This window comes from Manihot esculenta, chromosome 16 (genome assembly GCF_001659605.2).
Source record: "Manihot esculenta cultivar AM560-2 chromosome 16, M.esculenta_v8, whole genome shotgun sequence".
Classification (NCBI taxonomy): domain Eukaryota; kingdom Viridiplantae; phylum Streptophyta; class Magnoliopsida; order Malpighiales; family Euphorbiaceae; genus Manihot; species Manihot esculenta.
In genome coordinates, this window is record NC_035176.2 from 4132222 (window position 1) to 4157134 (window position 24913).

Here is a 24913-nt window from a genome sequence, read left to right on the forward strand (position 1 = left end):
GAGCATATCCAGCAACTATAACTGAAAACCTATTGATGATTCTTCATTTCGATAAATTTGTCTAAAGGCACTGTGAGACCCTTTGATGGATTATTGATTTATAATCATAGTTTTATTTAGTTTAAATGTGTTACTTTTTAAAAAATACACTTCTCAAAAAGTAATTTAATTGAATTAAGAAAGTAACTTACTCCCTCTGTACCAAAGGGAGAAATGGCCTTAACTTTCTAAGAATTTAAGAAAAAAATACCAATCAAATAGACATAATTTTAACTTTTCCTGAAAACTTGGTTACTTTTGAATTACACTCAATCAAATAAGGCCAATGATGGATCTTTGCTTTGCAGTTACCAAGAAAAAGGAAGATGAAGACACAATGTTAGCTGGTCTAGGGACAAACTTTCTGCTGGTTTTGATGTACAATATCATAAATATGTTGTTGGGAGTCTAATCTTTAAGCTCTCTTAATAATGAAGCTTCCCAATATATTCAAAGATGAAATTTATGAGGAAAAGTTTCAAAAATTAAGATGAGCAACATCCAGCCTTTTTAACAGCTGACACATCATCTCTGCCTCCAACATTAATTGTTTGTCCTCTAGGCAAAGCTGCTGGATCATCTCCAATGTCAAGAGCCTTCTTGCTTACGACTCGATAGATCTGGGTCAGCACCTCAGTGAATGCATTCTCCACATTCAGGGATTCAAGAGCAGATGTCTCCATGAAAAAGGTATTCTCACGTTGGGCAAATCCTTTGGCATCATCAGTGGCAACAGCTCGGAGATGACGCAGGTCGGCCTTGTTTCCTACCAGCATTATCACAATGTTGGTATCTGTATGATCCCTAAGCTCCTTTAGCCATCTTTCAACATTTTCAAATGTTACATGGCGAGTTACATCATATACTAGTAAAGCTCCCACAGCACCTCTATAGTATGCGCTTGTGATGGCTCGATATCTTTGCCAAAAGAACAAATTGAAACAAGGGTGATTATTAATCATCATCATCCCAACAACCAGAATGAAGAAAGAAATACAAACAAATAATTTAAAAAAAAAATTAAGCAGATTAAGCAAATGTGTTTAATTCAAGAAATCAGCTTAAAAAATAATGACAGGATAATCATCTCTCCCAATTCAATTCTGATCTTAAAACCTTAATCCTAATCACCTTTAATTTTTCCCTACAGCCATTTCAATTCTCAGCCTCGGTAATTATGTTCACCATAGACATGTCTGCGATTTGAATTCATTGCTTTATTGTCTTGGCTCTAATTCAGTACTTTCACATTTTTGGTTGTAATGGATTTTGAACATTAACTACAATCATCTTGCTATAAATGAATTGCCTGGAATTTATACAAATTATAAAAAATACTAGGCCACACCAAAATGATCAAAAGCAAAAGGAAATCAATTTAATTCCAAAAAAGAAAGAAAATTGGATCGAGATCTAAAAAGATGTCATTGTACACAATGAGGAGATATAAGAATGCAAAGGAAATGAAAGTAAAAAGGTAATGAAACCTTTCTTGGCCGGCGGTATCCCAAATCTGAGCCTTGACGACCTTATCATCGACGTGGATGCTGCGGGTGGCGAACTCGACGCCAATGGTGGATTTGGATTCAAGGCTGAATTCATTTCTGGTAAAACGAGACAAGAGATTGGATTTGCCAACGCCAGAATCTCCAATCAAGACTACCTTGAACAAGTAATCGTAATCATCGTCCGCTCTGTATGCTCCCATTTGGTATATCTCTTTCGATTTTCTCTTTTTTTTCTTTTCTCTAGAAAATATTATGAGTATTATTAATTAATTATTTCTTGAATTGAGGTTTGAGAATGGTGGATTCTTTGAATTGATTCGGGAAGCATGGTTTTCTTGAAATGCCAGAGAGAGAGAGAACGAGCTGGAATTATGGCTTTCTAGTTGGCAAAGCGAATGTGTACGTCTCCTTTCGTTTATTTTTTGATAAATTACAGTTTAAACCTTATAGTTTAGTGAAATCTCTATTTTAATCCCTATATTTTCTATAAATTAATTTCTCCCATCAGATTTACCGTTAAATTACTGTTAATTTAAAAAAAATGACTAAAATATCTTTTATTATATTTTTAGTATGAAACAAATAAGTTTATGAAGTTAATAAAACCTACAGTTTAGTCCATTAACTTAAATTTTATTTTGTTTAAAATTCACTCAAATATTTTTACAAATTAATATTTAAATATTATAGCTATTTACGAATAATTACTTATAATATTACAAATTAATTTCTAAATATTATACTTATTTATCAAAAAATTTTATATCTTTATAATTAGTTTCTAAATATTTCAATTATTTATCAATAAGCCCTTATACTTACTAATTAATTCCTAAATTTTTTATTATTTATAAATAAGTCGATATGTTTTTATAAATGACCCTAAAAATTGCAATTGTTTGTGAATAAACCTTTATATGGTACTTATTTGTAAATATCATAATATTTAAGAATAAATTTGAAAAATATATGGATTAATTCATAAGTTTTATAATATTTATGTATAAACTTCTAAAATATAAGGGTTTATTCATGAATAATTATAATACTAGAGATCATTTTGTAAATTATCAAGCTTATTTAAAAATAATTATAATATTTAGGGATTAATTTATAAATAATAGTTATAGTTGTAAATAATTACATTTATAAAATAAAAAACAGTAGAGTTATTTATAAATAATTATAATATTTAGAGATTAATTTATAAAAATTTTGAACTTATTTATAAATATGAGGGATTAATTTGAAAATTTTTGAGTTTATTTATAAATAATTATTATTTTTAAGGATCAATTTATATAAAAATACTCATTTGTGAATAATTATATTTAGTGATTATTTTATAAAATATATTAGATTATTCATAAATAATAGTAATATTTAGAGATTAATTTATAAAAGTATAAAATTTATTTATAAATAATATAATATTTAGAAATTAATTTATAAATTTATATGTGCTTACTCATGATAATTTTAGAAAATAATATTATTTTCTTTTCTTGAGGCTAATTTTACCAATAATAATATCATTAGCTAGCATAGAAATTGCATTAATGCTTTTTTTATTTGTAAAAAATAATTTGTATTTAAAATTTTTTAAAAAATAATTTTTAATAAAATAAATTATTTTTATTATTTAATTTTAATTTAAAAATAAAATTATAATAAATTTATATATAAAGATTTTAATAAGAATTTTATAGTCTGAAAGATAACTTATTATTTTCAAAAGAACCGGAAGCTAGCATGTAAATTAGAAGTTGCATTAATATTTTTTTATTTATAAAAAATAATTTGTATTTAAAATTTTTTTAAAAAATATTTTTTAACAAAATAAATTATTTATTATTATTTAATTTTAATTTAAAAATAAAATTTATTAATAAATTTATATATAGAAATTTTAATAAAAATCTTATAGCGAGAAATATGACTTATTATGTTTAACAGAACCGGAAGGTAGCATGTAAATTAGAAATTGCATTAACGTTTTTTTTATTTATAAAAAATAATTTATATTTAATTTTTTTTTTTAAATATTTTTTAACAAGATAAATTATTTTTTATTATTTAATTTTAATTTAAAAAATAAAATTTATTAATAAATTTATATATATAAATTTTAATAAGAATCTTATAGTATGATCGATCTTTCCTACATTCTCAATAAAACTTATGTTTAAATCTTTTCGTTCTTTTGAAAATAGTAAATATTGAGTATGTCTAAAATTAGCTATTCATGAAGAAGATGTGGTCTACATCAGAAGACTTCGAGTTGATCCATGAATTGATTTTGAAAAAAATAATCACTCAATAATATAAAAGATATTGTAATGGAATGACACTAGATTAACATTCCTAATATTTCGTATTGCTTCTATTTGTTCGTCTCTATGATATCTGCCTACTCCTAACTGCTTATGAAATTATCGATAAAATCGGAAATCATCTAGATCATCTATGCTAGGAGCAGAATGAAGAGAGAATTTCTGTATTTTTCGTCTATTTTCCATCATAAAAAAAAAAAAGAGAAATGAATTCTAGAATATTATAAATAGATGCTATTTATACTCAGTTCAGTGGCGAGAATTAAACCTATATTGGATCAAGAAGAGAGATCCTTTTAATCATAAAGACGAAAAAAAAAAATCAATAAATGCCTATATCTCAAAAGAAAATCGACAATAAAGAGAGAATTCTCTCTAAAAATTCTAGAGAATCACATCATGATCCAAAAAATAGTATTTGATGCTTGGAATTAGAATAATTCCAAGCTATTAATTATACATACAAAAAGTAATTGATAAAGAAATTAAAATTAATACGAATAATGGTTTTCTAGTTGTTGGGATTAAACTTTCAAATCCTATTTGTTGAGTGCAATACTCATTCATATATGCTGGAGCAAGCAGCAAGCAAAGAGGGTCGAACAATCCCATCAATGGTTTCAACGCAATCCCTCTAGTTTGAGGATCTAGTCTCTCTAAAATCTTAGATTTTTCTTGTTTCTGTGAGTTAATCGCCATTCACATGGGACATCCAAGAACTTGTTATAGTGAAGCTAGCTACAATTTTGAAAGAGACAAAATGGGGAGGGATATGGGCTCTGCTACTTACTTTGTGCGAAGTCATAATAGTCATGATTATAATACGTGATGGTTCATGCAAATACACAGTGTGACGTAGGAAGAGTGAGAGAAATTGATCTATCAAAAAATCAATCGCTTTGTCAAATCCAAAATCTTGAGTATTACACTGTTCTCATCAGTGTACACGTAAATAATCTGCACCACTCAACTCATGGGTTGACTCTCTCTCTCTCTCTCTCTCTCTCTCTCTCACTCTCTCTCGCTTATTCTTCAGTTTTCATATATAGATTATTATTATAAATAAATAAATAAAGAAACGGTAATTTTATGCTTCATGCTCCCAAAAAGTGGAAATTCAACTCGTCTTAGCCGTGGACAAACGTCAAAAACTTACCGTTTTTAGGTCAACTGATCTGATTCTTCAAGCAAAGTTTCGTTCGATTTGGTCCTTTCAGAGGCAATGAAAGCCAACTCAGTATTCCCACTTATATCCTTTTGAGGTTGAATGAACCATTTGATATAACCCATAAATATTATATTGGTTTATGCTTATACATACGACTCCAAGATTACTGTTTAATTAAATCTCTAATGTGCATTATACATCATAAATGAATTGAAAATCATAGTACAATGATACAAGTTTTGTCAAATTAACCCACATAATCAACCAATCAAGATTTGACACGTCTAAATAAACAGCTTTTAGCATATACTGTAGTTCTATGCTTACAAAAAGAAAGAAAAAAGGTACAAACTGTGGGTTCCGAAAGATAGATCATACGACAACAAGCCATATAAATGACAATTCGTGAAGCTACAAGGTGGCAGGCTTGACCTAATTTCAGGCAGATCACATAAATGCATGCCAAGGTTTCCTTCAATAATAAGTTAAAAACCCTAAAAGCTGGCAGACACTATCCATATATACACACACACTACAGTAGAATTATAAGTACGCCAAACAAAAAGTAGATAAGCATATTCCATTGACATGGGTTTCACATGAAATATAAGTAAAATATAATACATGGTTCACAAGTTCTAAGATCCATAAAATAGTGATACGTTGCTGCAAACCTAATATTCAAACCCTAGATATGAAGCAAAGAGAAGCACAGCAACCTTAGCTAGCTAGTTAGCCCCTTTCCACCTTCACATCTGCAATCCAGAAAAAGCTCCATTATTATATAATTTAAGCATCTTTGTAAACAAAAAGCTTTACTGTTCACTCACAGGAAAGAAGAATTCATGAACTCATATATGTGCTGATTATATAAGTGTACAAACTTAAACTGAAGATTTCAAGCTGGATGCCAACATTATTTTCTTTCCCTTTGCAAACCCCAATGGCTAGCTGTACCTCCCTCATAACATTTACTATTCTTTATCAACCCATAACACAAGTTAAGAAATATTTTTTGCGTTTTCTAATGTTAATGATATTTAAAAATTAGACATAAAAAACATTTTCTTAATTCAATAGAAAACTAATTTTCTGAGTTTTGAAAATGTTATTAACATCATTATATATATTAGTTTATTAATATAGTTTAATTGTTAACATTATAATAAAACAATGGAAATAAGTTATTTCTCTTAGAAAATATTTTCCATAAAATAAAATTTTCAAAAATTAATTCATTCTCCAAAACCAAATAGAGAAATTGAAGAAAAAACTAACATTTTCGCTCATGGAAAGAGGTACCAAATAGTAGGATGCTCCATGCTGGAGGGAATGGAGAGTGACACCCCATTCATTGGTGAGAACAGGCTGTCCAGAGGAGTGAATCAACACAAAATCATCACCAAATGCCTCCCTCAGATTGAAAGGTCCCACTCCCACTTCAAATGCAAGATCATTGATAAACACAGTTAATCTTACTGGGCCACTGGAACCCTCTGAAGCTGACTCTCCTGCACCTGCAAGCACGCAATCATTCTCTCTAAAAGCCAACAAGACTGAACCAGAAGTTCATAACCAAGCCATGCACACGTCCATCCAAAAGACAAGTTTGTCCCTATCATTACATGCACAAGACAAATGTAACATTTGCCTCTTGGTGCTACAATGAAGCAAGAATAGTTTGATATATACATCAATCTTGTCTATGTATTCTTCCAGTGAATCTACTCAAACTTAGACGCACAGACCTATATTTTCAAACCTAGTTTACCTTTCTTTTGGTTCTTAGTGGAGAGTGTTATGCACTCGCCTGCAATTAGGGCATTCAAGAAAAAAGAAAAGTTATTTACCTTGAATTTGGCTGATAATAGACTGAGCAGTGTTACTATTTGGATTAGTAGTCGGAAGAGTTAGAGAAGGAGCAAGGCTGATGCTGGGAGGAATTGGAGAAGTGACATGGTAACTAAAGTGTGGTTGCATTCTCATGTTCTTGTCTTCATGATGAACATCTTTTCTTGAAGCATCACAACACATTATCTCGCTCAGCAGAAGGCTAGTGCAAGGCCCAACTGTATTATCTTGAACTTGAACCACATTTGATAAATCAGAGAAGCAAAACCCTTGTGTAAAGGAACCAGTTCCTCCTGATCCGGCTGCTGCAGTCGGCTGAGCCGGGAAGAAAAAGGGTTCAGGCACGAACTCACTGTGTGTTTGAAAATACGTCTGGTTGACTGAACAGGTTGGTGAATTGGACACATCAACAACGCTTGGAGAGCTCAAAGAGAGAGTCTTTTTGGAACCTTTTGTAGGGGATATCTCTGAGGAAGATGATGAAGAAGAAGGTGTTGTGAGGGTAGTGATTGATGTGGTAACTGATGGAGCATGATGATGTGCTTGTTGCTTTTGAAGGTCTCTCAGCTTGTGTTTACTTCTTGATTTTCTATTTTGAAACCAGTAAAAAACATTGGCATCACCAACTTGGCCATATTCTTGTAATTGAGCTCTGATCTTCCTTATCTCATCTCTTGGTGGATTCACCATGCCAGAATTGAAGATTGCTTCCAAAATACGAATTTGCTCAGGCTTTGGGTTCCATCTTGGCTTTGGCTCTGGACTTCGCTCTTCACTTCCAGGAACTGTTCAACAGCGCCAGAAACCAAAACGTCAATGTTATTAGTAACAAAGAACTGTTTAATAGGATAAATTAAGAATTTATTATACAGAAAGATGACAAACTATCGATTCTTGTGGTCTGCGGTGGGCTACAAAGCCTATAGCCTTTATTTGAGGGTTGAAAAGTGTTGGAAATTAATACTCTCAGTGCATAAGACATTAAGGGCAGACCAAAAAAAAGGGAAACCGATACTGTGTGATTAATACCTGAAGCGTAAGGGTGTCTGTGGCAACCAGTTGACACCAGCGATGATGAGTTGACGTCGTTCTGCCATTGGTGTTGGTGAGTGTTGCAGGGCTTGGACTTGAACATGCTAGGCCAGTGTCTGTTTGATGAAGCCATGATAATAATAAAAAGGCCAAACCCTAAGCAGATACCTCAATTGCCAGCCAAAAGAGAAGCAAGAAGAGATAGACAGCCCTTTTGTTGCCCTAGCTAGCTTCTGATACTGAATCCTCTTCCCTTCTTATAGCCTCCTCACCTACCCTGTGTTCATTTTCATCTCTATTAATAAACAGTACTTCTCATCTCCCAATAAAAAATAATAAAAGAAAATTGAAAGAAAATGTATCAAATAGACAAAACCCACAACAGGAATCGCCTGTGACAAGATAAACAAGAAGGGAAATCAAAATAAATAAAAAGAGGAAGAAAGAAAGAAAAAAAGTACACTTCCCCATCCTTTCCTTACAGTTTTACATTAAAATTGAAATGCTTCTGCTCTACTCAAAGTACATGCCAATTCCAGCGGACGAGAAGGAAAGAAGGTAAGAAAAAGAATTACATGGTGGGTGTTTAAGTAGAATCTTCATCAGAGTTGAGACAGAAGATGTTAATGAAAAGTGAAGAGAGAAATGGTTTTTTTTTTAATTTTATTTTTTTGCTTGGATTCAGATTCCAATGGAGGGCAAGGAGAGAGTCTCTTGCTTCAGTTGGGGCTTCGCTTGCAGAGTATTAATGGTGAGAAGTGAGGGATTATTGTAATGGAAGAGGTTGTTGCAGGAATAAATAAGAGGGAAGAGAGACGAGCTTTGTTGTGGTGTTTGAAAGTCAAGAAAGGAGAGGCATGTAGGGTTTGATTGGAAGGCGGTGGAGGTACAGTAATTGCTGCTTCGAGTTATTTTTGGCAAAGTAAGGTGTGCTTTGGATTGACTCGAGGTCCTTTATTTTTTTTTTATTTTTTTATTATTGTGGCATAATTAATCCTCCTAATCTCTCCTTTAAAATATTTCAAAGGAATGCACTTAATTTTTTTTAAAAAAAAATTTTAAAAAATGATTTTAAATATTTATAATTAAGTTTGAAATGAGTTAAAATTTAAAAATAAAACTCATAACAGATTTAAATCATAATTTAATTTATTTTTTTAATAATTTTTTAAAAAAATCTAAATATTTAGATTAATTCCTATTTATACTAATTAAAACTTTAAATTTTAAATGATCTATTAAGCTAAATATTTTCGATTATAGTTTTATCAACTAGTTAATTTAAATTTAGAAAAGTTATAGTAAATTATAATATAAGCTCTAAAATTTTATTTGATTAATAAAATAATTAAAAAAGCATATATTTTCTAAAAAACGTTGATTTTTTATTTGATGAAAATAAATATACTTAAAGTTTAAATATTAAAATTTTAACCAAAAAAAAAATTATAAACTAAAGAATATAATTAATAATTCAATATTTTTTATACAAATATAATTTATAAATTTCATTAATTCTAGTAAAATATTTAAATTTTAGCCCTTATATACATGTATTAATAATATTTCCTATATTACCCTTACTTTTTAATATTATTTACATTTTAAATAGTGTACTTGCCTTTTATATTATTTAAATTTTAAATTAATTTATGTTCCTATTTAATATAAAAGAAGAAAAAGTATATTAGAATTAACAATTAATTATTGTTATTTTTATTTAAAATATAACATGGGGTGATGTTGTGCAATTTTTTGGATATGTATTAAAATTGAAAGTTGAAAGTTGGATAATTCTTTTTTTTTTTTATAAATTCCTATTAAAATAAAGGTGATATTCCTATTTCTATTTGTTAAGCAAGTTCTACTTGTGAAGTTTCAACTTTACAGTTATATTCCTATTTATACGAATATTCTTATTTTTTCTTATTTAAAATGCTAAATTTTAAAATAATTTTTTTATAAAATTTTTGTATTTGGCAAAACTAATACTATAAGAATTCAATTCCGAGAGAATTGATTTTGAATTAAAAGTAAATCTTACCACAATCATTAGAATTTTGTAAGAAATAATTTTACATGTTTTTTCAATGAATAAAAATATTATTATTTATAAGAATAAATATTTGTATTTAGTTTAAAAATAATGAATAAATTAATTTAATTTAAATTTTAACATTAATTTATTTAATTTAAAAGATATTAATTGAATTTTATTATATTTAAATTAATTTTTTCATGAATAAAAATGAATTAAATTTTATTGATAGAATTTAATTCTTTTCTTAAAAAAATTGCATAGGCATTTAGAATAAGCATTAAAAAGATTTTCTTTCTGTGAAGTTTAATTATAATTTATTATAATTTTATTTAAAATAAAACTCTATATATAGAGACTTTTACAGCTGATTGATTACAACAACATTTGATATGTCCATAATCTTTTCTAATACTCTATGTTTAATTTTTCCCTTATGGTTCATATGATACTGCCTTAGCATTTATACCTTGCGTCTTGTAAGATATCCATAATGTATTTTTATTGATTTAATAACAATTTCGAAATTTCTAGATCAAGAAAATATTTAATATATCCTAAATTTTTTATGGTAAATTGATTGTGGAAATTTTGTTTAATTTTTATTATTTGAGCTTTATTTTTTCCTATAACTACTAGATCATCTACATACACAATTAGGACAGTAAAATTGAAACTAGAACCTCTTCCACTTGTTGTCTATCTTCTTCCACTTGTCTAAGATTTGCATGTTTCTTCAAGACCAATACGCATCATTTATGTTTTTCTTGAAATCTCTTTGCCTTATCTGCACTATTTTGCATTAATCCAGCTCATGACTTTCTTGAACGTTTATCTTCATCCACCGTTTTGATTAGCAGAGTTCTTCCTCAGGGTGGAAAGACACGCGTGTCCATCATGCATTCATTCTAACAAGCTTTCATGCAATTATAATAATAATAAATACAAATCAATAATAAAATCTCCAATAAAGATAAATCGCAATAAATACAACAAAAGTTAGATAACAATTCAAACATTTAGTAGGAATTTTGATATAATACCCTTTGTACCCAATTCCTAATTGTTTTGAAAAAAAAAACACAAAACAAAGGTGTATAGCAACAACCTCTATAATAATTTTATTTTTGTCACTTAATTTTAAATTTTATTTTATTTTTATTATTCAATTTTTTTATTTCAATAAAATCACCCGACTTTAATTTTATTTTAAAATATTTATTTTAATATTTTATAGCAGGTTTTTAAATACTAACCAATTTTCTAACCTCTCATTTTTATTATATTTTTTATATTTAAATTAAAAAATAATTATTATAGTATTCATGTAATTTGGTCTAATTAATTAATATATCTTTAGAATTTTAGAATTATATTAAAATACCCTTATATTTTTATTCTGTTAACTAAAAAAAATATCGATTAATTTCTATCTATTTTTATCTTTATATTTATTCTAAAAAATCAAAATATTTCTATAATTTTAGAATTAGTGACTTTATATTTTTATTGTGTTAATTAAAAATGATACTTATTAGTTTTTTTATCGTTAGTTTATTAGTAAAAAATAAAAAAATTTTTTGAATATAAATCCAATTAAATTTTTGTATTTTTTTTAAATTAACCTCTTATATTTTTATTTAAAGGTAAAATAAGTCTAGAAATAAAATAATATTATTTTTTAATAATAAAATATTATTTTTTGAATTAAAATATTTTTTTAGTCATAAAATTTTATTTTTATAATTTTTAAAATTATTTACAATTTCTATATATTTTTTAAATATTTTTATATTAATTAAAATACTAATTTTAAATTAAAAAAATAATATTTTATTATTAAAAAATATTATATCAAGTGGCAACTTATTTAGCCTTTGAATAAAAGTATATAGACTGAATTAATAAAAAAATTAAATCAGACTTAATCGAACCTTGATAAAAAATACACGAACTTAATTGAATATATATATATTTTTAAAAATTTACCTTCAATTACTCTATTTATCAAATAAAATTTAACTCTAATCCTTTTTTATTTGTTTTTATATTCTCTCACATTTCTGTCCACATTTCTCTCAAAAAATAAAGAGTTATAATTAATAATAGAATATTAACAGTGTGAACAATTACGTGCTGGCCGATGAGATTGGTAAGTAATGAGTGGGCGGTGAATTTTATTTATTAAAAGATTAATTTAGACTGAAAAAAAAAATCAGTTTTGAGTAATAGATTAATAATAAAAATAGATAAAAATTGATAAATTGTCTTTTTCAGGTAATAAAATAAAAATAAAAATATTTTAATATAATTCTAAAATTAAAAGGCATTCTAATTAGTTAAGATAAATTATATGGCAGAATATCAAAATTATTTTTAATTTTAGTTAATACACTAACAGTAAAATTAATGAATGTTTTTTTAGTTGAAAAATAAAAAAGTAAGAGAATTTTAATATAATTATAAATTTATAAATTTATTTTAATTAGTTAGGATAAGGTAGGATATAATTATCTCTTAAATTAATTGTTGATGATTTATAATGAAATTATTTTATTTTCAATAATATTTTTATTTAGTATAATCAAACTGTATGAATGACGACTTCACGATCTGATGACCGACCTAATGACGATCAAAATAATGGCTCAATGATGATCGATCTAATGAGTTAACGACCTATCGATTTGATGATCGACCTAATGATCTTATGACTGATCACTTAACCATCGATAAGATGATCAACCGACTAACGATTATGGATTAGATGACTATCGACCTGACGTCCATTTCGACGACCTACCTATCGACTTGGTAATCGATTAATTAATGACTTGATGACCGACGATCGACCACTCGATTACTTGATGACCGACTGGCCTATTAACCAGACTACGACATTGACCGACTTGATGACTTGATGACTGCCCTAACAACCTACTTCTCAGCATAACAAAATAAACTATAAATATAAAAAAGGTTGAATTGAAGAGATTTAACCGAATATAAAAGTAAACTAATTAAAAAGTAAAACTTAAAAAGATTAATCAAAGTAAGAAAACATTTAGTTTCAGAAATATCTCGGTGTCAATTCTATAGATTGATCATAGATGCAAGAATGTCCGACTCAATTTCTAGTCAGCCAACCAGTTATATCTGTTGACACGGTCTAGCAATCTAATCTTCCCTTAAATAAAAGACTAAAAGTGATTCGCTCACTAATCGGCCCCTGATCAACATGCAAACTATATGATTAGCTCAATGAATTTTAGTTTGATAACAACATTAAAAACTAGAAAGACCCGACTCCGACCAAGAAGTTCACTCTAACGCGACTGTGAAATCAGAATACATTTTCCACAATAAAGTACTCACTAGTAATCACAGACTTAATGAATCGAAATGACTGTATATTATTTATTCAATTGAACAATTGGTTCAATTAAAAAAATAAAATCTAAAAAATAAAAGGAATAACATAGAAATGAGATGAAAAATTAAGTTTGATTTTATCTCACAATTTTTATGAATTACACCTTAAAAGTTTCCTAACTAGATAAAGGAGTTTAGCTATTGAAACTCATGTTTCAACTCCAAAAAAACCTTTCTTTTTTTTATAAGGGCAATCCTAAGTTAAAGAGGAATAAAAGAAAAATCTTTTTAAAAGGGAGTAACAATTTCTAATTTCTTGATTTTTTTGAAATAATTCCTTTCCAAACTGGTTTCTGTAATTAATTGAGAATCCGATCTGAAAATTCTGTTGATATTGCATGAATCGTGCCTAATAGTCTACCCTATTCGAGGTCAGCTTTAGGTCTGCCTCGTTCGAGTTGGCTTTGCGACTCCACCTCCACCTCTGATTTCTTTCTAAATCTTTTAATTATGAGTTTTTTTTTTAAATATTACAGAATTTATCAATATTACAAAAAAAATAAATATCCATAATTCAACATAATAAACTCCAATTTCACGAAAAATAATGTATACTAAATAGAAAAAATATTTATATGTATAACATTAACTACCAACATAACCTCCTTTGAATCTAATTCAATAATAACATTTGGCCGCCTATAATCTCTCAACCAAACTAAAGCAGCTCCTAATCCTAAATTCTCAGCACTCTTTGAGCTCAAAGTCCCATGTTGAAAACTTGAAATCCCAAAATGCCTCTATAGAGTTCCCATTTTTGTCCCCTCTTTAAACTATATATTATTATATATGAAGGATAATTAGCTTTTCAATAATAATTATTTTTTTTTCAAAATTATAAAATTTTACTTGAATTCTAAAGTAAATGAGTGAATGGTTAGTAAAATAAAATTAATGAAAGGTCTCATGTGAAATTAGTTTTTAAAAGCAATTATTTAGTTGCACAATTAATTTTCAATAAATAAAAAGTTTTTATTTAAATATTAATTGAAAATTATTAATTTTCAAATAAAACATTTTGCAAAAATTAATTATTAAGATTTTAAATCTACATATTATAACGCATTTTATATCATGAAAAAATTTTCATATTGTTTATCATCGAAATAATTAGATTTTTTTTAGATATCAAATATTTTCTAATTAAATAAAAAAATTGAAACGTCAAAATTAATCTTTTTAATGTCAATTTAAATTGATTAATTATTAAAGTAAAATTAATAATAATAGATAATAAATAAAAAGACATATAAAAGAATAACAATGTATTGGTAATCGATAAATAAACAATTATTTAAAATAAAATAATTCTACATATATGTAAATTAATAATTATCAAATGACCATGAAAAATCGGAAAAAATAGAGAAAAATAAATGAGAGGACTATAAAAGATAATACAGTGAGGGTTAAAATATTTTTTTAAAAATTACTATTTAATCCTTATAATATGAAAAAATTATATAAAAAAATATATTAAAATATTTCTGACGTTTTAAAGAGTTTACCAGTTAATCTCTCCGTTAATTTAGCCATATTATAAAAATGTTTAAAAATATCCCTAATATGAAAGATTAATTAGTAAATTTTATAAAAATCTAAAGAATCAATTAGTAAGTTTTATAAAATTATAAGGATTAAATAGTACAATATTAATAAAAATTTAATAGATGGACTAATTAATAATTTTTTAAAATTGAGAGTTTAACTATTAAAATTTTTTAGAGTAATTTTTATTTTAAAATTTTAATAACCTGAAAACTGGTTTGTAACATTTTGTGATTTTATTTGAAATAAAATTAAAATATGTAATTTTATTAAAACAAATTAAAATTAAAATTAAAATGATTGAAATAAAATAAATCTCTGAATTAAATGATCATGAATAAGAATTACCCACAACCTCATCAATAGCCTCAGACTTACCAAACACTTGCAACCCAACACATCATTTGATATCACAAATCAAACCGCAAATCAAATCGATCCAAAACCGACCCCCGGAGCATATTTCGTCTCCCAAAACTTGTCCAAGCAAGCAACATGGGACCAAAGACTGATTAAAAGTTAAATCTCTGTCTGTCTCTCCTTGTTGGGGTCCTGAGTTCTGACAGACAAGAACCTCTGCAGAAAGTGTGGAGAAAAATCCCATCAAAGGTCTTTAGAAAACTGAAGTTAACCCATCTGTCTAGCGAGAGACAGCTTTAATTCCTCTACTTGCTTTGCAAACGTGCGTAGTACTCTTGTTAATTATGGTCACTCGGCCAGTGTTCCATACCCTCTTCAGTCTTCACTTCCTTTTTAACACACAATCTCTCTCTATCTTTCCTCTCAAGAGTGGGCAGCAGGTCATTTTCTTTAAAAAAATAAGTTTAATTAAATTTATACTTTCACTTAAAAATTAAATAAATTTAATTTTAAATTTTAAATTAATTAAATATTTTTAATCTATTTTTGTGTCTGTTTTCCCTTTGTAATCATTTTTCTCCTTCCCTTGGTTTCTGGTTTGTGTCCATAAATATTGAAAAAGACATTGCCCCCTGTCATTTTTCTACTGTCCCTTTTCATTTTGGGGCTTCCCTTTGCATGGTTAATAATGGGAATGATTATTTCATTTTTCATTTTATTGATATTACTATTTGTATCTACTTCCTGATTTTGTTGCTTCTTCTTCATGATTTTTTTTATTAATGGGTTCTTATTGGTCACCCATCTGGGGCTTAACTTTGCTATTGATGCTTTGTTTTGGATATACCATTTGTGTCAAATTAAAAAAATTAATTGAATGTAATTAATTTATTTTTTATTTTTTCAATTTAATTTAATTTTTATTTTTAAAATTTTTAAATATTTCAATTTGATTCGATTTTAATCAAAAAAATCAATAAACTCAATCGAATCTATAATAATATGATGATCTGAGATCCAAAAAATAGGGTTTTACAAGGGGTTTGTAAGTTTGGTTTGAGAGGAGGGTACTCCTCTCCTTTTATTTTTTTTCTTGGTCTGTCAATGACGTATAATGGTTTTACTGCCATTGGACCACCTGTCTCTGCTATACGGATACGGTCGTACGAAGATATTAGATATCTGCTCCATGCGTAACGACCATTTAATTCTCCCTTTTAGTACGCGGGTTAATCGAGTAGTTCGGGGCTGGACCAATAATTCTCATGTTGCTAAGCTTCCAGATCGGGTTCGGAAAGAGTAGGCTGGATCCTGAGAAAAGTCCGACTTCAAAAATGAATGGGCTAGACTTTCTCACTCGTGGGACTCCGTGGGTCCTGAACCGGTACTGTCACTGTGGACTTGGCCTCTTATTAAGATGGTGAAACCAGCTGTCATCATAATATATTATATTTTATAATATAAAAATATTAAATTATAAATACTAAAAATAAAATATTAAAAATAAAAAATTTATTAAAAATTTCATCGAATCAAACTAATAATTTAATATTTTCAAACAAATCCAATCAAACACATAATTTAATATTTTCAAACAAAGAGTCTTTGAAGAGAAACCAGTTACTGCATCTACAAGACGCAATAACTAATAAAAAAATTAATAAAATAAAATAAAATAAATCTTACCACGGCTTATAGCTGCGATAAGATATATATTATTACCTGACCGCAACTACAATTTAATAAACTTATAATTTAATTCTCACTTTTTAAATATTAAATAATTTAGTTTTTAATTTTTTTTATTTTATTAAATTTAAAAAGTCGACTAAAAAACACTTAACCCCATTTTTTAAATTTTTGATATATATTAAAATATTTTACAATAGTACTTTATTAAATATTTTTAAAAACTATATAAACTCTGAAATTTTAATCTCAATATTTTTTAATTTATATTATATATTTTTGGTAATTTTAGCTTAAATATTTTATTTACTATATAAAACTTGGATTCTTAATCTTTAAATTTTTTTAATCTCCAATTTATATTAAGATATTATATTACAATTTTATATTAAATATTTTCTTAATTCTATTATATTTTTAAAATAATAAAATTCAATTAAATTTTTTAATTTTAAACAAATTAATAATAAATTTTAAATTAATTTATTATTTTTAAACTAAATATAAATATTTATTTTTTTATGAGTAATAATCATTTTTATCACAGTAAACAAACTTTTAAACAAATCATTATTAATATTTTCACATATTTAAAAATTAAACTTTACATATTTCTACCATTAAAAAATACAAATTAAAATGAACTCCTATTTTAAAAATTGATATAATAATATAATTAATTTTTTAATATTAATTATAAATATATTAAATATTGATACTTAATATTAAATAAAATTATTTTTTAAAAAAGAAGTAATTATTAATTAAAAATTACAAGTAAATTTAAAATTAAAATAAATAAAAAATAAAAAAATTTAAATAAGTAATTTTGATATAAATAATTTTAAGTGAAATTATTTATTATAAAATCTTAACAGTTTCACATGATTTGAATTTAATTCAAAATTAATTTTCACAAAAATTTAATATAATTAAAATTTTACATTATTAAACTTGCGAAACACAAGAATTAAAGAAAAAAGTTTTATTTTTTTTTAAATTTCTTTCAAAATTAATCATTCCAAATAAGAGTTTAAGGTAAATAAATTTAATACAAGTTAACAAATTAATTTTATAAAAATTATATAAATTCATATTAAATATATTTAATTATATTATATTATCAAAATCCATGGTATACATTTAAAAGAGATTGAACTTCTTGCTTCTCTTATGTACAATTCTCTTTTTATTAAGCCCTTTCCTGCTTTTTCCATAAATATAAAATAGTACGAGTATGAAATAAAAGAAAAATAAAATATTAATACTTAAATTAAATTATTTATATTAATATGATAGATAAAATATTTAATACAATACTACTATAATTAATAACAGTCATTTCATTAAAATTTATTGGACGTTTCACAATTTAATTTTTTGAATTTCATTGTTTATAACAATTTAATTTATTTAGTTTTGATAATTTGTAATAACTTACCCTTTTAATATTTGTAATAAATTAATCCTTGTGTTGAATTCACTTGTGAAAATGGGTAATGTGCCCCTTATATGAGCTATAGACACTCCTTCCCACTTAATTTGTGGGGTGAGTTAGATATGGTTCAAATTTAACATGGTATCAGAACATTCCATTCGATGTTGGATGCCACACACCAGTAAAAAATCTGAGCGTGAGGGGTGTATTGAATCCCATATCGGTTCTAGAAAGGGTTAATGTGCCCTTATATGGGTCATAAACACTCATTCCCTTAAACTAGTTTTTGGATGAGTTAGATCTGACCCAAATTTAACACCTTGAAACTAGAGTAACTTCTTCTTGTAAAATATTTATAACAAATAATTTCTTATATTTAATACAAAACTGTTATAAATATTATTATATAAATTAAAATTTTGAAAATTTAGAGGTTAAAATTTTATAATTTATATAATAAAAAAATATTAATAAAACATTATTATAAAATATTATGATATACATTGAAATAAAAAAAAATGGAGTTAAAAAGTTTAAAATTAAGTTGATTTCTGCTTAACTAACAATAAATTTAATAAAATGAAAATTTTATTAATAAAATTTAAATCGTAAATTTTATTAAATTTTAATATATATATATATATATATATATATATATATATATATATATATATATATATATATATATATATATATATATATAGTAAGATTCGTTTACCTCTTTTTTTCTTAACTTTTTGATTGGTTAAGACATGGTATTATCTCCAAATACCCTGGTTTGAGAAATTTTTTTTGTCAAAACCCTATATGCTTCCTTTTGCAGTTTTTATTTAAATAATTCCTAAATTTTTTTATAATTTGGTTTTTTAAATTAATTTATAGATTTAATTTGGTTTTTTAATTTAATTTAGTTTTTATTCTAAAAAATCAATTATAAAATCAGTTATTTTAGTTTGATTTATTTTATATTAAAAAATTAATAAAATCGAGCTGAACTGATTAATGAGAATAGTGTATTATTTTTTATAATATATAAGATTAAATCATAATAAATATTGAAATATTTTAATTAAATTTTAAAATATTAAAAATAGAGTGAAAAAAAAACCATTAAAAACTTCAACCAATAGAACTAAATGAATTAAATCAAACTAATTGGAGATGATTAATTTTAAATTCAAATCAATTTGATTTAATTTTTATAAATATTATAATTTTAATTTTTAATTTATTCAATTTGATTTGATTTTGAATCGAAATAACTAAATGTCCAACTTTATTTTGAAAAATAAATTTAGATTTTTAAGAATTTTTATACGAATTCCAATATATTTTGTTGGAGATTGTGAATTTTTTTTAATTAATGGAGTTTTATTCACGTAATTCTTATATGATATCATATAACAAATAATAAGTTCATGAAAGAGCAGTATTACAGAAAGTATTTTTTTAATAGTTCAAAGTAAGAATAGATTAATTATTACTCTAAAAATTATTCTACTTTGCTCAAATCAACTATAGATAGAAATTTTTAATTATATATATTTATTTATGTATTCTTTTTTTACTGATCAATTATAATATAATTATTTTTCTCCTCATTATAAAAAAACGATAAAAATATTTTATAAAAAATAATGATTATCGGGCTTCTGACATCCAAATTGAAGTTGAATCCTAAAAAAAGAAACAGAATCAAAATCCAATAGATTCCACCAAACAAGTCAATCTATAAGCGTGTCATCCGATTTATAATTAAAGAAGGTTTGACTGACTTAGACTTGAATCAGCTATTATGCGATCCTATCAGTATGTGCGCCGAAATAAAATTAAATGGTCGTCTGATAAAGATGAATACATTGATACGTTTGTATGTACAAATTTGAATGACAAGACGAGTAGCACTGTAACCGAGTAACGGTTATACATCATTAGAAAATAAAAAAAAAAATGAAAAATACATAATCTTTCCAGATAGACTTTACATTCACCCCTCCTGTAACCCTAAAAAAAATCCTGGAATATAGATCCTATCCGAAAAAGGGGAGGCATGCATTAATAGAAAAGGGTAACATGAAATGAAATGTAGGTGGCAATTAGCTAGAAATCCGCTAAACAGCAGGCACTAAATGCAAAGGTAGTAATTACTCAAACATGCTAACCATTAATGCTTCAATATGGGTGCACATGCAACTCTTCTTTCTAATATTTTCTTTTTTCTTCTGCAAAACTTTTCTATTATATATATCTTTGGCACTGAAAATTTTCACTCAGAGAGAAGCATGCATGCATTTGATTCCGAATGTTGTTTTGTATAATTTCTTCAATCTTGATCTGAGAAATTTCCACTTCAAAGATTGGCCTGCTTTCTGTACTTTGAATCAATGCCTTTTAAAACACTCACACCTTGTTTATGAAGTATTTATTTAGAGAGTGTCTGGATTAACTTATAAACCCTCACGTTTATTTATAATAATATGAACAGTTTATAAATACATTGAAAAATGGTTTTCTCAACTTAAAAACATTTAACCCTCTGTTTGGAAGGAGGTTTTATAAGGTATTGGAGGGTTTTTCAAAATTTAAAAACCTTCTGATGATTGCTGAATCTCTACTATTCAAACCGCAGTCGAATTCACGTAGAAAAAGCAGGTCGTAATCTCATTAGAACTCAATATGCAAACTTATTCTCTAGCACGTAGTCCAAGTCACACTCAGACAAGCCTGGCAAAATAAGGTTCGGACTCAAAACAAAGGGCTGGAGGAGTTTTTTTCCTCATTGACCAATCAAATCAGGCGATTACCACAACCAAATAAGCAAACACAAGCAAGGTAACAAAACTCATCCACCAATCCTATATTTTAGGCTATAATCACTGATAAAGCCCAAAAAAAGAGAAAGATCCACCTTCAATATAATAGAACTAACCTGGAAAAGTATGTGTAATGCACATGCAATCCAAAAGAAATTAAGTCTAGGGGAGAAGAGATCAAAATCAACCACCAACAAAGAATTAATAAAATTTTATTAATTTAAATTTCAATGTACAAGTATCATAACTTTAACTAACATGTCTTCTATTCATTTTGTGAGGTATACTCCCACGTAGGTGTAAGAATTACAACATAAAAACTTTATAATTCAAACTGGACTGCAGGTTCAAAGTTTTAAGAAATAGACTAGGGTCGTCCCTAGCCAATTCCGGTCCAAGTTGGAGTTGCAGCGGTAGGCCAATTTTGGTCTAATTCTGGCCTTCTGGGCTGAACCCAAACCGGGCTCGACTATATGTATATTTAGATAATATTTTCACAATGAATTCACTTCCTATTTCTTAAAAAAAAAAAGAGAGAGAATTTACTTCCCGCAAGAAAATGGGAGATGGAAGAGAATCTTAATTTTCTAGCATCAATTTTCCCAGAAACTCCTTAAGGCCTTCAGTATCAAAAACCAAATAATCTCTGCTCAATCTTTTCTTAAGAACGTTAACGGATGCTCATGGATTGAGTAATCTTATATATTAGTTCCATCCAAGAAATTACAATTGTAAAGAAAAATTATACAGAAAGAAAACTCATAACAGCTATAAGCAATTGAGGTCCTCTCCTGTCCAGATATCTCCATGCATGGCTTCAAAAAGGGAACTTTGTATAATTGAATAAGAATCAACTGTATATATGCATGTGAGAAAAAAAAAATTAAGTTGCAGACAGATTCATCTCTTCTAAAGGAAAGTGCATGCTCTTTGTTGTTTGCGTGGTTTCTTTTTTGGTTTTTGTGGTCGCAAAGCTACCTTTATTGCTGAATCAAACACTGCCTTCACATTCTGAGAAACCAAGCAGCAAACAAAGGATTAGCCAGTATTACAAAAAATTTTAATGGAATCACAATCCGGTTATTAAAAAAATATTATCGCATCTTTTATTTAATTGGGTTCTGGTGTTCGAACTAGATGCCTAGAAGTTTGCTTACCTGTTGGGTTTTGGAACTGCACTCTATGTAAACTACGGCACCAATCAGTTTCTTCAGTTCATCACCCTGCTCATCAATCTCACAAGTTAGAATAAATTATAGTGAGTTGTTCAATTACAAGTAGGTTTTGATTAGTTTTGGATGAGAGTTAGCTTGCCTGAGCTGTTGTTATTGGTGTTGCTCCTGGTTGATCATTCAAGTACTGCTTGTCCTCTCGCAAATCTGCATTTGAGTTTTGACGCTATCAGATTCAGAATTGAAAATTTCTTAGCAAGACTTGATTTCTAAGGAGAGAAATGATAGTAAAGTAATGCTTGTTTTAAGAAACAAATTGCTTACCAAGCTTGGTTCCAACAAGCACAATTGGCACAGTTGGAGCGTAATGTTTCAGCTCTGGGATCCACTGTTGGTGATGAAAATTCAAGAAAGAAAATATTTCAGCAAAAAAATATTGAAACAAACCCATAACACTATGCATATGTCCACGGAGAATATGGAAATAAAGTTAGTCTAAAATGAAAAATTAGTATTCTCTATTTTATAATTTTTGTCTATTTTATTTTTTTTATATATATTAATAAAAAAAATAGATAATAAGTTTAAGATTGAGATGGACAAAAATTACAAAACGAAGTAGTATAATATAATTTCATAATTACTCTGAAATCCTAATCTCAATATATTTTTCGAATAAAATCTCAAATTATATCGGTCCGAGCCATCTGCAGCTGCCACAAACCATCAAAATATTATTTCGACTTCCGTAACCAAACTTTCGATTGAATCATAATTAGACCGATGAAAAAATATATTCAAAATTCAACTAAAAAAAAACTTCGAAGAAAGAAACATTAGAGAATATACAAGAAATGGAGAGAACCTTTTTGTAGACGTTCTCATAACTGGCCTTGCTAACGAGAGAAAAAGCCAACAAAAACACATCAGCTCCTCTGTAACTGAGTGGCCTCAGCCTGTTATAATCTTCCTGTCCTGCAATGCACAAAAACAAACTTCACAGCATATCCTTGTCGTGCCCTGCTCAGCCTAAATGATAAAGTCAATACTGAATTCAAAAATGATATGAACTTAATTACCAGCTGTGTCCCATAATCCAAGATTCACTGTGCTACCATCTACCACCACATTAGCACTGAAATTGTCAAATACTGTGGGAACATAGTCCTACCCAGAATCAAACAAGAGGAAAAATTCAATCATCATCAAGTTAGAAGAGAAAAGAAAAGAAAAGAAAAGAAGGGAAAAGAAAATCATACTGATGGAAAGGTATTACTAGTGTAGGAAATGAGCAAGCAAGTCTTTCCCACTGCACCATCTCCTACTGTTACACACTTGATAAATCTTGCTGTACTCATTTCGTGTAGCTTCTCAAGCTAAACTTCTTCTAATGTTTATATATACAATATTTACATATATATAAATATATGAATTGTTTCTTTTCTACTTGTAAATATAACCATAATAAGAGAAGAAGTAGTTGTGAAGTATGAAAGAAAATGGAAGGAAGATGAAGGCTTTTAACAACCCACAAGCCTAACATCACCTTCTGTAGCTAAAATTCATCAAAAACAAAGTGATGGGAGAAGAGCTTTTCTTGTCTTTAAGTGTAAGGACAGAGCTAGAAGATGGCGACAAAGTAGGTTTGGTGCAGGTTGTTAGCTGGTTTAAGTGTTGGACAAGGGAGGAAATGCATGATAATGAAAGTGATAGAATTGCTTTACTAAATAATGTAATATGATAAAAATTACCGACTAGATGCTCTTGTCTTTTTAAAAAAATAAGTTTTCATTGCGAGAAAATTTATTAATTAATTTATTATTTTTAAAAATTCAGTAAAATATTTATAATGTTTTATTATTTAATTTTTATGATTTGAAAACATTCATCAGTTAATATTTCATATTTATTAAAAGAAATTGATTAATTAATTCTTTTATATTGAAAGTATTTTAAATTTTTTTATAATATTCAATTGATAAAATTAATTGAATGACTAATTAATATATTTTAAAATTATCTTAAATATTTTAATATATTTTTAAAATAAAAAAATTAATTAATAAATTTTTTATAATAAATTAAATAATAATATTTTTTATTTAAATGAAATTGAGTATTTGATTTTTATTGGTAGAGTAAATATTTATTGAAAATATTTTATTTTTTAATATTTCGATATAAATAAAATTTAATTTTAATATCTACCACGAGAGGAATATGAAAAAGAAAAAAATAAAAAAGTTTGTAACTAAAACCATTGTTTGTGGTTGTCACTATCACTTTGAGGTGGTTGTCTATCTGGGCTTATCTCACATATGCTTGGTGGACCCATTTTTGTTATGCAACTGTGCAAGTTTCAAACACAGGAGATAACTTCCCACATCTAATCTAAGGACAAATACATCTCACTAATAATGGTGTCAATCTTGTAATTCAAGAAACTAAAATTTTAATAATATCTATTTTCAAAAACAAAATTTTTCCTTACT

The 24913-nt window shown here is 26.9% G+C and overlaps 3 protein-coding genes across 5 annotated transcripts; all 3 read right to left on the reverse strand.

The window, feature by feature from the left end:
* Window positions 1-280: 280 nt before the first annotated feature.
* Window positions 281-1924, reverse strand: LOC110603520 (ras-related protein RABA1f). The gene is made up of 2 exons (XM_021741272.2): window positions 1527-1924; window positions 281-957 (listed from the first exon to the last, which is right to left on the reverse strand). Exons 1-2 carry the CDS (start codon window positions 1745-1747, stop codon window positions 525-527), a joined length of 654 nt encoding a protein of 217 aa, XP_021596964.1. The 5' UTR covers window positions 1748-1924; the 3' UTR covers window positions 281-524.
* A 3692-nt stretch (window positions 1925-5616) lies between these two features.
* LOC110603549 (WUSCHEL-related homeobox 9) lies at window positions 5617-8781 on the reverse strand. 3 transcript variants are annotated; one of them, XM_021741301.2, is made up of 5 exons: window positions 8507-8781; window positions 7929-8208; window positions 6899-7684; window positions 6327-6565; window positions 5617-5803 (listed from the first exon to the last, which is right to left on the reverse strand). In XM_021741301.2, the coding sequence occupies exons 2-5, from the start codon at window positions 8062-8064 to the stop codon at window positions 5798-5800; spliced, it is 1167 nt and encodes a 388-aa protein (XP_021596993.1). In that variant the 5' UTR covers window positions 8065-8208; window positions 8507-8781; the 3' UTR covers window positions 5617-5797. The 3 variants fall into 3 exon arrangements, with proteins under 3 accessions (XP_021596993.1, XP_021596991.1, XP_021596992.1); XM_021741299.2 differs by having other exon boundaries at window positions 8414-8781; XM_021741300.2 differs by having other exon boundaries at window positions 8393-8781.
* Window positions 8782-21937: 13156 nt separating this feature from the next.
* Window positions 21938-23995, reverse strand: LOC110603509 (rac-like GTP-binding protein RAC2). The gene is made up of 7 exons (XM_021741261.2): window positions 23681-23995; window positions 23501-23588; window positions 23287-23396; window positions 22746-22809; window positions 22564-22628; window positions 22407-22472; window positions 21938-22260 (listed from the first exon to the last, which is right to left on the reverse strand). The coding sequence occupies exons 1-7, from the start codon at window positions 23777-23779 to the stop codon at window positions 22159-22161; spliced, it is 594 nt and encodes a 197-aa protein (XP_021596953.1). The 5' UTR covers window positions 23780-23995; the 3' UTR covers window positions 21938-22158.
* Window positions 23996-24913: the final 918 nt, after the last annotated feature.